The sequence below is a fragment of the Amblyraja radiata genome, chromosome 24 (genome assembly GCF_010909765.2).
Source record: "Amblyraja radiata isolate CabotCenter1 chromosome 24, sAmbRad1.1.pri, whole genome shotgun sequence".
Classification (NCBI taxonomy): Eukaryota; Metazoa; Chordata; class Chondrichthyes; order Rajiformes; family Rajidae; genus Amblyraja; species Amblyraja radiata.
In genome coordinates, this window is record NC_045979.1 from 27,977,756 (window position 1) to 27,993,713 (window position 15,958).

General features: G+C 46.0%; 1 protein-coding gene across 2 annotated transcripts in view; it reads right to left on the minus strand.

The window, feature by feature from the left end:
* Positions 1 to 15,958, minus strand: part of dennd2c (DENN domain containing 2C) — a 109,525-nt gene that overhangs the window by 54,881 nt on the left and 38,686 nt on the right. For both annotated transcript variants that reach the window (XM_033042764.1, XM_033042765.1), the window contains exons 2-3: positions 8,835 to 8,927; positions 5,274 to 6,335 (exon numbers count right to left, since the gene is read on the minus strand). In XM_033042764.1, the coding sequence (XP_032898655.1) occupies positions 5,274 to 6,335; positions 8,835 to 8,896 (1,124 nt within the window). In that variant the 5' untranslated portion in view covers positions 8,897 to 8,927. The remainder of the gene's footprint in view (positions 1 to 5,273; positions 6,336 to 8,834; positions 8,928 to 15,958) is intronic.

The following is a 15,958-nucleotide window of genomic DNA, read 5'->3' on the forward strand; positions in this document are numbered from 1 at the left end:
ACTCTGTTGTGCTGCTACAAGTAAGAATTTAATTGCGCTGCCTGGGACATGTGGCTATAAAACACACTTGGCATGTACCAAAGTACAGTGAAATGCTTTTTCGCACACAGTTCAGCAACAATCTTACTATACATTAGACACATTCGTACCCAAGTACAAGAGCGTATGCCATTTGATGCCTCCCTGGACCCGATCTGCTTAATTGAAGAGTTTCTGCACTTCTGGTTACATGTTCTAAACTGGTTAAAGGTCAGTTGAAATACCAATGGATAGCGTGGGCAGACTTGCCCCATTCATTCTCCTCTCCGGCTGTCAAAGTGCCCCATTGAAGAGATGGTCAAGAGGGGGGGGGGGTTGTGTGTGTGTGTGTGTGTGTGTGTGAAGCACATCACAGGACCTAGTCACAGAAGTGCCAACTCCGCAGTGCTTGGAATGCGAGGTCAGTTACAGAGGGTAAAAGCAACCTCCGCATCAACTGCTTACAGAGCGCAAGGAAAATAGACCCCTTGTTATGCCATTTTCTCCCGAAACAAAATTCTTCTCTCTCTCTTGCTGCCTGCTGGAATGGTGCTCCCGGGATCCCAGTGCCCTCTGCCACTTCCCTCGAACTGGCATTGTTCATTGTGAGAATCAGTGTAAGACAGATTGATGAATCCAGATCCTGAACTCCTGGTGCAGACATCCAGCCAGCAGGGGGAGCACATGTAGCCTCCCCCCAACCCCTAAAACAGACACACACACACACCTCCCTAGTGCATGGAGTTGAGCAATTATCCAATAATCCATCCGACATTGGCCTGGCCCATGATGTTCTCGTGGTTTTCATACCTCTCGTTTTCACACTTTACTCTTCCATGTCTCCCTCTCCCCTGACTCAGTCTGAAGAAGGGCCTCGACCCGAAACGTCACCCATTCCTTCAATCCAGAGATGCTGCCTGTCCCGCTGAGTTACTCCAAGATTTTGTGTTTATCTTCAGTGTAAACCAACATCTGCAGTTCCCTCGTGACCATGTTTTCATGGATGTTAGCCAGGACTAGTGTAGGAAGGAACCACAACAGATACTGGGGTATAAACTGCCCAAGTGAAATATGAGGTGCCGTTCCTTCAATTTACATGTGGCCTCACTCTAACAGTGGAGGAGACCCAGGACAGAGAGATACTTGAAATTAGAGAACTAAACATGGTATGGACAAGTCTCCTCTGCCACTCTTAAAACATTAATGTGGGAGACTATGATGGGTTCTCTACCATTCCATCACACTGTTTAGGATCTTCCCATCTGGATCTGGTGACAACATACAAAAAGCTAGTCAATTTATGGGAGAGGCATGATGGCACAGTGGTAGAGTTGCTGCCTTACAGCGCCAAGAAAACCGGATCCGATCCTCACGACGGGTGCTGTCTATACGGAGCTTGTACCTTCTCCCTGTGACCTGCCTGGGTTTTCTCCGGGATCTCCGGTTTCCTCCCACACTCCAATGACGTACAGATTTGTACACTAATTGGCTTCGGTAAAGTGTAGGAAGGAACTGCAGATGCTGGTTTAAACCGAAGATAGACGCAAAAAAAACTGCAGTAACACAGGCAGCATCTCTGGAGTGAAGGAAAGTCTGACGTTTCGGGTCGAGACCATTTTTCTTCTGAAGTACATCTCGCGACAGACTGTAAATTGTCCCTGATGTGTAGGATAGCGTTAGCGTACAGGGATCGCTACGTGATGGACGTGAACTCGGTGGGCCGAAGGGCCTGCTTCCGCGCTGAAAACACGGGGGAGATGGTCACCAATTGGCAACCTCAGGAAACAGCCTCACAAATTTTGAAGCTTCCCGGTTTTGGACGGAGTCACGGTTTGCTCATCAGTGCCTCAGCCAAGATTAGCACCACAACAGTGACTCACTGAGACATAGTCCGTCTGCATCTCAACAGGGATCATTAGATCACACAGCCAGAATGGAAGCAAAACACCAAGATTTCATCCCAATGCAGTGAAACTGTTAACTGGGACTGGGTTACTCGCATGCATCAGGACCTTCCAACTCTGCTTCCCACTCACTGTACCTCGGTACACACGACAATAAACTAATCTCAGCTAAACTAGCATTAGGAAAACCACCAACCAGATTGATGTAGCACTTTTAATGGAATTAAGCCTCTGTAGAACTTTTTGATGTTTAGTTATCATACAAAGTTTCACACCATCCCACATGCAGGGTGGCGCAATGGTTGAGTTGTTGCCTTGTAGCGCCAGAAACCCAGGTTCGATCCTGACTATGGGTGCTGCCTGTACGGAGTTTGTACGTTCTCCCCGTGACCTGCGCGGGTTTCCCCCGGAAGCTCCGGTTCCCTCCCACACTCCAAAGATGTACAGGTTTGTAGGTTAATTGGGTTGGTAAAAATGTAAATTGTCCCTAGTGTGTGTCGGATAATGATAATGTGTGGAGATAGCTGGTCGGCACGGACTTGGCAAGACAAAGGGCCTGTTTCCATGCTGTATCTCTAAAATTAAAAAACTAAAAACATCGAGTCATCCGTTTTGTCTTTACTGCACTCAAGGTGTCCAGGAGCCAAGTTTATTGTAGGAGAAGGATCCAGACAGATTTAGAAAGCTCCGAACACAGGTCCTAGTTGGGTGACGACTACTCAACTATTGGTGATCAAAGGATGGGTTGTGCGAGATACAAGACCAAGATTGGAAGAGTGGAAAGATTTTGAGGGCATCGTAGAGCTGGAGGAGCCTGCAGTGATTGGGAAGCGTGAACCCATTTCAAGAACAGATTAAAACTTGAATATAGGGCAGGCTATGAACCTGGACTCTGTCCAGGGACCCCGACAGTTCTTTCAGATTAGGCAGAGGTTCACTTGCACCTCCTCCAACCTTATCCACTGTATCCATTGTTCAGGATGTGGACGTTTATACATCGGCGAGACCAAACGCAGACTTGGCGATGGTTTTGCGGAACACCCTCACTCAGCCCGCCTGAACCTACCTGATCTCCCAGTTGCTGGACACTTTAATTCTCCTTCCCATTCCTACACAGACCTTTCTGTCCTGGGTCTCCTCCATTGTCAGAGTGTGAGGCGAAATGCAAATTGGAGGAACAGCATCTCATATTTCGCTTGGGCAGCTTACAGCCCAGTGGTATGAATATTGATTTCTCTCACTTCAGGCAGTCCCGTCATTCCCTCTCTCTCTATCCCTCCCCCACCCAAGTTGCACAAGCTTCTCATTTCACCTTACAAACACCTAACAATAGCCTGTTTCCTTTATCTTCATTACTTTTTTGCATCTCTTTTATTCATTGTTCTTTATCTCTCCAAAACATTGTCTATATCTCTCGTTTCCCTTATCCCTAACCAGTCAGAAGAAGGGTCTCGACCAGAAACGTCACCCATTCCTTCTCTCCAGAGATTCTGCCTGTCCCGCTGAGTTACTCCAGCTTGTTGTGTCTATCTTCGATACTGGAAGACCATTTTGAATCAACTTAGGTTCATGAAGGATGTAAGATGGGTTTCGGCAGCAAAATATTTAAGGCAAGCATTGGAAAGGAAAGGAAAATTGACGGTGGTAAATTGATAAAAAGTAAAGGGGATTCAAAAGAGCTTTTACTAGTAAATCGAGGGCAAAATAATAATGACAGAGTTTTTGAGTACGAGACTTGGACAGGTTGGGTCTTTCCCCTGAACGTGGGAGGCTGAGAATCAGTCACAGAGTCAGCGCACAGAAATAGGCCCTTCAGCCCACCATCTTTGTCCATGCCAACCAAGATGCCTCATCCACAACATGTTGAAAAATCTTTGCGAGTCTTCCCGAGCTTATCGCGTTTCCCGAATACCTGCCATAACGTTACGAGCCGCCAAGAGACGTCCCCGAGCTCCGACGTTCCCGCTACGTACATTCTACGTGCTCACCACGAGTTTGATTTTTTTTTTTTTTTTTAAACTCGGGAGAGCTCTTGAATGAACTCGTACAGTGGGACAGGGCCATTACTAATCAAGACTCGGTCACACTCTGCCTTAAAAATATCCATTGACGGCCTCTACAGCCACATGTGACAATGAATTCCACTGTTGTGAGGCAGGAGAGGATATAGTCACGGGAAATGTGGTTGAGGTTGTCAAGTGTACATAGATTGAAATAGGAGGTGAACTAGAATAGACTCTTGGAGCATGACAAGAATCTCAGGGTGGAAGTGTGAAACCACACAAGGACAGCATTCTTCAGCTGGACCGGACAGGAGTGGAGTTGAATGAGAACACTGTGGTTACCTGTACTAATCATCGCAGAAAGAGCAACGAGAGTGGCACAGTGGCGCAACAGTAGAGTTGCTGCCTCACAGCGCCAGAGACCCGGGTTCGATCCTGACCATGGCTGCTGTCTCTACGGAGTGTGCACATTCTTCCTGTGATCGTATAATATTTTTTTCGTTCAATTTGCACAGACGAAGAGGAATCATCCTGGTTGAAGATCTTCCTGATTACAAGGCATTATTTTTCTTGTGCTGTCGAAAATGCTGACCCTTTAAAACTCTGTTTTCAAACGAGGATGTAAGGTGAAGAATGATATATAGTAAGCAATCTACTACGGAACTGTCTACATTCTGGTTGACAAGGGAGGAAGTAAGGAAGGGAAGCAAGGAAAATAAAAAAGTTAGATCAGCAAAAACATGTGAATGGATTACAGGACTGTTGATATGCTCTGAATTGGTCCTATCAATAAGCACAACAGAATGAGACAGAGTGGTCACAGGGTAACAGAAGTATCTTGATACGCAAAATCAGGTACTTACCATTACTACATGCAAAACACCTAGATTAAACACCACCTACAATCAAACATTGCAGTAAATCACAAAGATAGACACAAAGTGCTGGAGTAACTCAGCGGGTCAGGCAGCATTTCTAAAGAAAAAGGATGGGTGACGTTTCGGGTCGGGACTCTTCTTCAGACACCAGCCATCCTTTTTTCTCCAGAGATGCTGCCTGACCCGCATAGTTACTCCAGCACTTTGTGTCTATCTTCGGTATATACCAGCACCTGCAGTTCCTTTCTACATACTGCAGTAAATGAACCGCACTGGCTAATGTGATATTTCAGTGCTAGCTTTCACATTGTCAACCCATGTCAATCAGATGGAAGCTACAATGTAGACCCCGGTGCCATAGCCTGGCATTCACTGATACCCTTCAGCCATAATGATGTGTGATAATTTGGTCTCCGAACAGTCAATCCTCCAAAAGTAATCGGTTCCAAAATGAATGGAGGTTGGCCTACCTTTTTGCCTTTATTAGTAGGGCTTCTGTCCCAGGTGTCTTGGTTGAAGGAGGGGGGTGGGTTGGCAGAGGGGGAGTGGACTGGCCATTTCCTTTTGCACCAGGAGTTTTATCTACAGCATACTTAAAGGTCCGTCGAGGTTTAGGAACGGGATTAATTGCACGCGATTCTCCAGTTTCCTCAGAATCTGTGTTGTACACGTTCTCTGTATTCCTACTGGCAATCTCTCTGTTCTTAAAATTCGTCAAATCCAAGTCTTTTTCAGTTGAGCTGGAGCTTTCCCGTTTCCTTTTCAGCTCCAAGGCAGATATTGCATTTTCATCCTGTGGAATGTCTTGAATCTTCTTCCAAAATTTCTGGGATGTGTAAAAATTCCCTGGAGGTAGCAGCTTTGCAGAATCCACAGTGTTCTTGGCCAAACTATCCACTTTCTTTGCTTGAGGGCAGACAGGAGACAACACTCTTGAGTTAGCTTCTCCCCCATTTTTCTCCACAGTACTGTTCACCTTTTGGTCACTTGCATTCCATTCTTCCCTGAAATCTAGGCCCAGGCTTTTCGTTTTCACTAGGCCTCGCTTGTTGCTATCGGCCAGGCACTCAGTTTTTGCCTCAGAAGCAAGCGGACTGTCACACTCTGGGGATAGCGTGCCCTCCGTGGGCTGGCCAGTGCTGGAGACAACGTTCGATTTCCCCTCCCATTGCAGAATCTTTTGCTTAATGTTGACGGCACGGTGGCGGGGGATGAAGTGATCTCCGAGATTGGGGACACTGCCCGATGAGTGCATCGTCTCCAGTAAGCTCTTCACAACCCGTCCATCTTGAACACCACCCCCCAACCCCAAAGCTCTGTGTCTGGGCGATGGAGTCTCATTTGGCCTGGTTCTGACTGAACCAAGGTCCACAGAGATCACAGACTTTCCCGAAGGTGCGACCTTCCGGGCTCCAGTGTTGGGGTCCAAATTCCTGGTCGGAGGACAGCTGTATTTCCGGAGAACGTCGCACGTTGAAGTACAGGAGGTTTGGCTCAGGGAATCTTCGATTCTTTTCACTATGTTCCTGACGCTGTCAAGACAAAAACATATGACTGTGTTAAAACCTGATTAGTCACTCTGTTGACTGGGAAGCGTAACAGCAAGAGGGGGGAAACTTGGCAGCCAAGTGTCAAAAGGGACTGCTACTTGGCAGGGAAGTGGGAAAATGAAGCCAAGGAATAATAATTGTTCACTTGACGATCAACCGCATCGGAGCTGGCAGTTCGGATGGGTAACGTTCTGCTCATGTGTAACGCAGAAAGAAAAATAGTTTCACCAGAACATTAGTGACCACTCATTAAAAAAAAAATTTACCTCAGAGACAGCTCATGAGATAAGATTGAGAAGCTTTTAAGGAATGCCATTAGTAGGCGCCATTAAAGAAAAAAACATGTGCAATTAATATTGAAACACTTTTAAAGTCAACTCAGTTTTTTGTCTTGTTTTTTTTCTTAAACAAACAGAAACCCCTCTCACTGCAGCATTATAAGAAAATATCCTATATTTCAGCAACAACAAAAAAAACGTGTAGAAAGGAACTGCAGATGCTAGTTCCGACAGAATGTAGTTGAGGCTAGTTCATTGGCTATATTTAAGAAGGAGTTAGATGTGGCCCTTGTGGCTAAAGGTATCAGGGGGTATGGCGAGAAGGCAGGTACAGGATACTGAGTTGGATGATCAGCCATGATCATATTGAATGGCGGTGCAGGCTTGAAGGGCCGAATGGCCTACTCCTGCACCTATTGTCTTTCCTTGACTGGTTAGCATGGAACAAAAGCTTTTCACTGTACCCGTGACAATAAACTAAACTAACTAACTAATACTGAAGATAGACACAAAGTGCTGGAGTAACTCAGCGAGTCAGGCAGCAATTTTGGAGAAAAAGCATGGGAGGCATTTAGGGTCGTGACCCTTCTTCAGACTCTCAGACTCTGAAGAGGGGTTCCTTCCCGAAGCATCACCCATCACTTTCTCACCTGACCTGCTGAGGTACTCCAGCACTTTGTGTCTATCTTTAGAAAAATCCATATTTGCCTCAATTAGTCAGTGGCAGGATTCCAGGAGTAGGAATTCAGGTTTAGATCCTCGGAATGCCAGAGCCACTGATACTGGTGGAGAGGGAATCTGGTGTGTGCTGTCGGGGTGATAGGCAGACACAGTCCCCATGTTGTGTAGCCACCTAAGTGGGGTGAGAGGGGGAGTGGAGGAACAATGCTGTCTCATTAAGTGTAGCGCATCCTCTAGCGAGCTCTGGCTGCACATGCATTGGGTCAGGTGACCATTTGTCAACTCTCTCGTGCCTCGTTGCACAAGGCAACGGATGACACAGCTGCTGCCTCGGAGCCCAAGTTTCCCAGTTCGATCCTGACCTCCGGTGCTGTCTCTGTGGAGCTTGCACGTTTCCCCTTTGCCTGTGTGGGCTTCCTCTGGTGTCCTCCCGCCTGTGCTAAAGACATGCGGGTTTATAGGTTAATTGACCTCTCAAAATTGCCCCTGGTGTGCAGGGAGTGAATGCAAAAAAGCTGGACAACATCGTACTATAACAACAGCACGGACAAGTTGGGCCAAAGGGCCAGATTCCACTCTGTATGACTCTACTAGTATGAATGGGCAAATACTATGTCGCTCCAGATTCTAGCATCTGCAGCCTTTGAGATTTTAAACTTTAGAGATACAGGGTGAAAACAGGCTCTTCGGCCTACCAAGTCAGCGCCGACCAGCAACCATCCCGTACATCTACACTCTCCTGCACACATTGGGCATAAATTACAATTGTTTTTTACTGAGGCCAATTAGCTTACACACCTGCGTGTCTTTGGGATGCGGGAGGAAACCGGAACACTTGAAGAAAACCCATGCAGTGACACGGAGAGCGTACAAACAACGTACAGACAATAACTGTAGTCAGGGTCGAACCTTGGTCTCTGGCACTGCAAGGCAGCAACTCTACCGCTGCGCCCAATTTTGTGTCTTAATAATCTTGGAATTTCAAGTGCGATTGCACAACCCACCAACTGAAGTAAAGACTCATCACTGACCGCCAGCAGGAGAGGAAATCTGCCATACCTTCCCCCCACCAATGCACCATTGCTGTTGATCGCTAACTTTACATTCCTAACTTTACTAACTTCAGTTTAGTTTAGAGAAGCAGCACGGAAACAGACCATTCAGCCCACGGAGACTATGCCGCTCATAGATCACCTATTCACACTTGTTCTTTGTTATCCCATTCTCCCATCCACCTCCTACACACTACCGGCAGTTAACCTACAAATCCGCATATCTTTGGGATGCGGGAGGAAACCGAAGGAAACTCACATGGTCACAGAGAGAAGGTGAAAACTCCACACAGACAATAACCAAGGTCAGGATGGAACCCGGGTCTCTGGCGCTGTGAGGCAGCAGCTCTACCAGGTCTAGGATAATTGGGGATGGTCAATAAACGCTGGCAACCTCGGTCACTTCTGCAACCTGTGACAAGTTAAATTAAAACGGTACATGGGTAGCACAATAGCTCAGATCCACTCACCTGCTGGAACCCAGGGGATTGCAGGGGCTGCTCGAAGTTATTCCAAGCCTGGTCTCACTCATTACTCCATCCCCAGACAAATCTCACTCTCGCCTAGAATGGAAAGAGACAGAGTGGTATTTAAACGTGAAAGAGGTTAAATCAAAAAGCTATCAAGAATATTACAATGGAGAGAGATTGGCTGAACAAGCAATTATAACAGGGTAGCTGGATTCTTGGAAGCAGGAGTTTACGTACAATGGTGGCAAGTTTAGTTTAGTTTAGAGATACAGCACGGAAACTGGCCCTTTGGCCCATCGAGTCCATGCCAACCTGTTCTCGCCAGTTATCCCACAACACATTTGGGGCAATTGCTAGGAGGCCAATTAACCTACCTACAACTCCGCACAAGACTGGAATGTGGGAGGAAACCGGACCACCCAGAGGTAACCCATGTGGTCACAGAGAGAACATGCAAACTCCACACGGACAGCATCCGAAGTCAGGATCAAACCTGGGTCTCTGGCGCTGTAAGGCAGCAACCCTACAGCTGAGTCACTGTGTGGCCTGAACTATAAACATTCAATCTCTCTACCACCCGTGCAGGGTGATCACTGTCAAAATGCACTGCAGCTGCGTACTAAACCCTGGCAGCATCTCTCATATCCATGATCGTGACCCCCAAGAACGGCAAGGGAGGTGCATGGAAGCAATAGCATGATTTCAATAGGGAATGCGACAACCATTTAACGGTTAGTTGAGAAATTGTCAAGCAGAAAAAAAAAGCTGTCTTGAAGTTAAACAGTATTGGGGACAAAAAAAAAAATGTTTCTATGTAATCTCCTGACAGTATTCGGGCACCATTGTCTCATAAGAAAATAATTTGTCAGTTTCACCATTGAAACTAAAGCCATTATGTCTATAGTCACATATACCACAATACCTTATTAAGCAATATAACGCACAGCCTTTAGTATTTTTAGCTTGCAGTAACAAAAGTAAACATTGTTATTGAAATGACCTTTATTTCTGAATATCCAGTGGGGGAAAAAATAACATTGTGATTGTGAGTCTGAAACACTCTTTAACCCCCTGTCCCCATTGACACAGACGTCTTTATAACACGATTTTCTGTAACTCAAGGTTTCTCCGGCACACAGCTAATATGCAACACCAGAACTAATTGTGTGAGCTATTGCACGGAGAAGAGGAGAAAGATCTAATTTCCCAAACTCAAGTTATACTCACTGTGATCGAGATCTGGACACTGGTGGTGTAGGCGGACAGGTGGATCCCAAGGATATCCAGCCAATAATCGATTGTTTCCTTCATTACTAATACTTTTATAACTAAAATATCAGTGGGGTGGCAGCAGGAAGGTATTGTAGCCCATCGTTAGCTGTTCTTGTGAATAGAAACATAGAGAATAGGTGCAGGAGTAAGACATTCGGCCCTTTGAGCCATTCAATATGATCCTGGCTGATCATCCGAAATCAGTACCCTGTTCCGGCTTTTTCCCCCTGAGAAGTTGCTGCTGAACAGCCTCCTGAGGCCACTGCAGCCCGTCTGTAGACAGAGCTTCCACAGTGCGAGTGCGAAAGAAGTTTCAGGACTTTGACCCAACAACGATTAAGTCACAGTGACGAAGTTGCAAGTCATCGTTTGGCACAAACTCAACAGTCCCGAGGCTCCACTGGGAGATGCACATGGATCGACTGACTTGACTGTGATGTGATCCTCAGTCGTAACCAACGGCGCTGATGAAACCCATCCCCTTACTAAACAGGACATGGCATCAATCCCATCAGCCAAAGAACACTCTTCCGTTAAACTATTACTGTATTGTTCCCTTAGAGTTTTCAGAAGTCAGTAGCCTTTCCCCCTGACAAAACAGATAAGATAGAAGCCGGATCGAAGGGGAGGGGGGTGGGGGGGGAGTTCTCATGTGTGTGCAGTGTATATGTCATGTACAGTTCTGGTCACCACACTATAGGATGGATGTGGAGGCTTTGGAGAGGGTGCACAGGAGGTTTACCAGATGCTGCCTGTATGAGAGGGTCTCGGCTACAAAGAGAGGTTGGATTATAACTTGGATTATTTTCTCTGGAACGTCGGAGGTTGAGGGGAGGCTTGAGGGGAGAATATAAAATTACGAGAGACATTGACAGGGTAGACAGTCAGAACCTTTTTCCTCCAGGGTGGAGATGTCCAACAGTAGAGGGCACAGCTGTAAGGCGAGAGGGGGAAAAGTTTAATGGAGATGTGGGGGGAACATTTTTGCTTACACAGAGTCGGTGCTAGAATGCATTGGCAGGGGTGGATGGAGGCAGGTACATTTAGTGGTGTTTAAGAGGATTTAGATAGCCATATGGAAGTGGAAAGAAGAGGGATATGGATCACGTGCAGGCAGATGAGATGATTAACTTGGCATCATGTTTGGGGCGAACATTGTGGGCTGAAGGGCTTGTTTCTGCGTGGTACTGTTCTTTCACCTGCAGGCCACCAGGTCCACAACTTGCTGCGACCTTCTGAATTCAACATAGGTGCAAGATCTTGTGTCCTGTTGTCGCTCACCTCCCTTCCACACAGGTTGTGTAAATAGAGACAATCCGGTCACAATGATGGTTCTGCAACGCTCAACATCCAGATATACACAAGATGGGTTAACTTACATGGGAGCATTGGAGGGCAGATGGACATTCAGAGAGCAGGAGCAAAGAGAAAACTGTGCTCAATAACACAAATCCATCTCCAATTATGCAACAATTGTAGGTACTTTTAAGCAAAAATGCTGGGCAATGTTTTTAATTATCCTGGCTTCAAGTTAGATCTTTCCAGGTACGTGTGGTAAAACAAACTATCCATCATGGTTCTGATATCAAAGAACAGAGCATCGTACAATACAGCAGAGGGCAGCACAGTGGTAGAGTTGGTGCCTTACAACGCCAGAGATCTGGGTTCAATCCTGACTATGGGTGCCGTCGGTATGGAGCTTATACGTTCTCCCTCTGACCATGTGGGTTTTCTACAGGTGCTCCGGTTTCCTAACACACTCCAAAGACGTACAGGTTTGTTTCACACTGTGTTTTTGATTTCCTGTTATTGGATTGAATTCTGTTTTTAATTTGTGTCTCTGTGATGTCTTTATTACTTGTTATATTCCGATTATATGTTATTCCGATTACTATGTAAGGTGTCCTTGAGATGTCTGAAAGGCGCCCATTAAATAAAATTTATTATTATTATTAGGCTAATTGGCTTGTGTAAAGTGTATATTGTCCCTAGTGTGTGTAGGATAATACTAGACATGGGGTGATGGTGGTCGGCATGGACTCGATGGGCCGAAGGCCCTGTTTCCACGCAGTATCTCTAATGTCACTGGACTAGGCCCATCAGGCCACAATGTCTGTGCCAATCGTGATGCCAGGATAATCTCATCTACCAGCACAGAATGTATATCCGTCCATATCCATTTGAACAACATATCCACAAGTCGTAGCAATAACCTTCAGGCATTGCCTGTCTTCCTGCAAGCCTCCACTTTGCATGACTCATACAGATTGACCCTGCACGCTGAGAGGGGTAGGGCAACACTTATTGGTGCTAAAGATAGGCAACACACATTGCTGGAGTAACTCAGCTGGTCAAGAAGCATCTCTGGAGAAAATGAAACGTCACCCAACCTGTGTTCCAAACCCCAGGCATCCTGCTGCCCGTCCCGTTGAATAACTCCAGCGCTTGCCCAGAGTGGCAGGAATCGAGAATCAGAGGACGTTGGTTTAAGGTGAAGGGGGAAAGGAAACTGAGGGGTAAAATTTTCACACAAAGGGTGGCAGATGTATGGAACGTGCTGCCAGAGGAGGTAGGGACCATCGCAATGCTCAGGAAACAATTAGGCAGGTACATGGATAGAACAGGTTTAGAGGGATATGGGCCAAAGGCAGGCAGGCAGGTGGGACTAGTGTAGATGGGACGTGTTGGTCGGTGTGGGCAAGTTGGACAGAAGGGCCTGTTTCCATACTGTATGACTCTATGACACTTTGTGTCTACCTCTGGTGTAAACCAGCATCTACAGTTCTTAGTTTCTATATTTATTGGTGCTACCTCAGCAGTGTTGATTTTGCAGGCTGCTGTTTGTAAAGTTTGGAGATGGGCATCAAGCTACAAACTGAGATTCAAAAGCATTTATTGTTTCTTGGTTTCTTGGTTTCTTGGTTTCTTGGTCCTCCAAAATATTCCAAATGGAATTTAAACTGGAGGTGGTGAAGGGAGGGCTTAAGCCAGAAAGGGTTATTGGGAAGAAAGAGCTACTTTTAACGGATTTACATGGAAAACGTGCAGTGTTGTGATCAGGGATGGCGAGATGTTGTCAGGGAGGTAGCTCGCAAGATGGGAAGAGGCACAAACACCAGTTGAATATCCCGTACAGTAAAATTCCATGCGATTCCACACTTTACCGCAAGCGTCTTTACCGGGTCAAGGATAACAAGTTCTACAGACATTCACTTGTTCAAGAACCACTCGCAAGGAATGCATAAAAACTCCCACTACTTTTCAAACCAATCCACCTTCACAGTTGGTTTATTTACATGTTGAGTAAAGTACAGGGACTCACAAATTGAGCCCTTCCACTGAATCCTGATCTTTAGACTTTAGAGATACAGCATGGAAACAGGCCCTTCGGCCCACCGAGTCCACGCTGAGCAGTGATCCCCTGCACACTAACGCCATCCTACACACACTAGGGACAATTTACAATTATACCAAGCCAATTAACCTACAAACCTGTACGTCTTTGGTGTGGGAGGAAATTGGAGATCCCAGAGAAAACCCACGCTGGTCACAGGGAGAACGTACAAACTCCGTACAGACAAGCACCAGCAGTCAGGGTCGAACCCGGGTGTCTGGCGCTCTAAGGCAGCAACTCTACCGCTGCGCCACCGTGCCGCCCAACAATAACATTTAGGCTAATAAAGAAATGCACCGACAGAGGTGCCTTTTTACAGCTGAATCATTAAAACAAACCCTTACCTGCTCTGAGCTACAAAGCTCCAAGATCTCAATACAGAAAGTGTATGGGAATGAACTGCTGATGCAGATTTATACCAAAGATAGACACAAAGTGCTGGTGTTACACAGTGGGTCAGGCAGCACTTCCGGAGAAAACGAATGAGTGACGTTTCAGGTCAGGTCGGGTCTGAAGTAGGGATCCAACCCAAAACGTCACCCATCCTTTTTCTCTGGAGATACTGCCTGACCCGCTGAGTTACTCTAGCACTTTGCATCTATTCTCAATAGAGCGATACAGGGACACAGCCGAGGAAGCTGAGGTTCGTAAAAAAAAGATTGTACTGTACTTTGCCTAATGACTGCCCGGGATTAGTTTAGTTTAATTTGTCATGTGTACCGAGGTACAGTGGAAAGCTTTTGTTGCGTGCTAACCAGTCCGCGGAAAGACAATACGTGATTACAATCGAGCCATTTACAGTAATGCATGATAAGGGAACAAAGTTTAGTGTAGGGTAAAGCCAGTAAGGTCCAATCAAAGATAGTCTGAGGGTTTCCCATGAGGTAGGTAGTAGTTCGGGAGAAAATGAAACCACATTCTGACAACGTGCCTTATCTTACCAGCGTCAACATATGTGGGCATTGGAAGATCGTATCATTTTACACATTCTTGCCCTCAAGCTGGTCCAATATAACTGGTGAGTGCTTCTACAGACGAAAAGCAAATAACAAATGGAAAGGGTGCAGAGAAGATTTACAAGGACGTTGCCAGGACTCGAGGGCCTGAGTTATAGGGAGAGGTTGAGCAGGCTGGGACCCTGTTCCTTGGAGCGCAGGAGAATGCGGGGTGATCTAATAGTGGTGTACAAAATCACGAGGAATAGATTGAATAGACACACAGAGTTTCTTGCCAAGAGAAGGGGAATTGAGAACCAGAGGGCATAGGTTTAAGGTGAGGGGAAAAGGTTTAATAGGAATCAGAGGGGTAACTTTCTCATGCAAAAGGGTGGTAGGTTTATGGAACGAACTGCTGGAGGAGGTAGTTGAGGCAGGTATTACCACAATGTTTAAGAAGCAATTAGACAGGTACATGGATAGGACAGGTTTAGAGGGATATGGGCCAAACACAGGCAGGTGGGACTAGTGTAGATGGGACATGTCGGTCAGTGTGGGCAAGTTGGGCAGAAGGGCCCGTTTCCACACTGTTTGCCTCTATGAATTCAGAGAGATGAGGAAAGAAAGTAACGAGCCCTCTAAATCACATTGAATTTCATTAAGTAACTGGCAAGGTCAGTAATAACTCAAGCAAATCAGAATGGAGCTCATTTCGATTTAGCGTTTCCATGGAAATGACCTCAGGAAAGCACATGACTGCAGGTACATTAAGGCAACTGGAAAAGCAAATTACAGCAGATCTAATCCTTAGACGGCATCTTTTATAGAGTTGAGTGTAGTTAGGGTGGTGATTCACTGGCCTCGCCCTTCTCTCTATGTTTAACCTGAGAGTTAAGTCAACGAGCCTCCGCAGCTTCTCTGGAAACGCAGAACTCTGAGAAAAGAATCTGGCCATTCAGCCCATCCAATGAAATTCTTACTTGCAGCAGCAGCGGGACAGATTTGTAAACATTGTACTAAATATATAATAAACCAAACAAAATAAGAAGCTGAATTTTTTTTAAAAAGTACTCAATATTGTGCAAAAATAACAAAACAAAGCCCAAAGTTCCTAATGCAAATAAAAACAATCCAGTCCCTGATAAAAACAATATGAATAGTTAAAAAGTGCAGGTAAAAAACAGCAACATTAAAAATACAAGTAAAAACAGTCATAAATTGTCCAGGGCAGCTGATAAAAGTGGCCAGTGCTGGAGTCGTTATTAAATTGTCAGTACAAAAAGCAGCAGATTCAGGTGGAGTGACTGTTTAGCAGCCTCACAGCCTGTGGAAGGAAGCTGTTTAGCAGTCTGGTTGTCCGGGCTTTGATGCAACGGTATCTCTTGCCTGATGGCAGGAGATCCAGGTGTATGTGGAGTGGGTGCAATCTGTCCTTTGCTATGCTCATTGCTTTTTTCAGGCAGCGGCTCTGGAACAGTCCTTGTACCGAGGGTAGGGAGACGCCAATGATCCTCTCTGCTCCC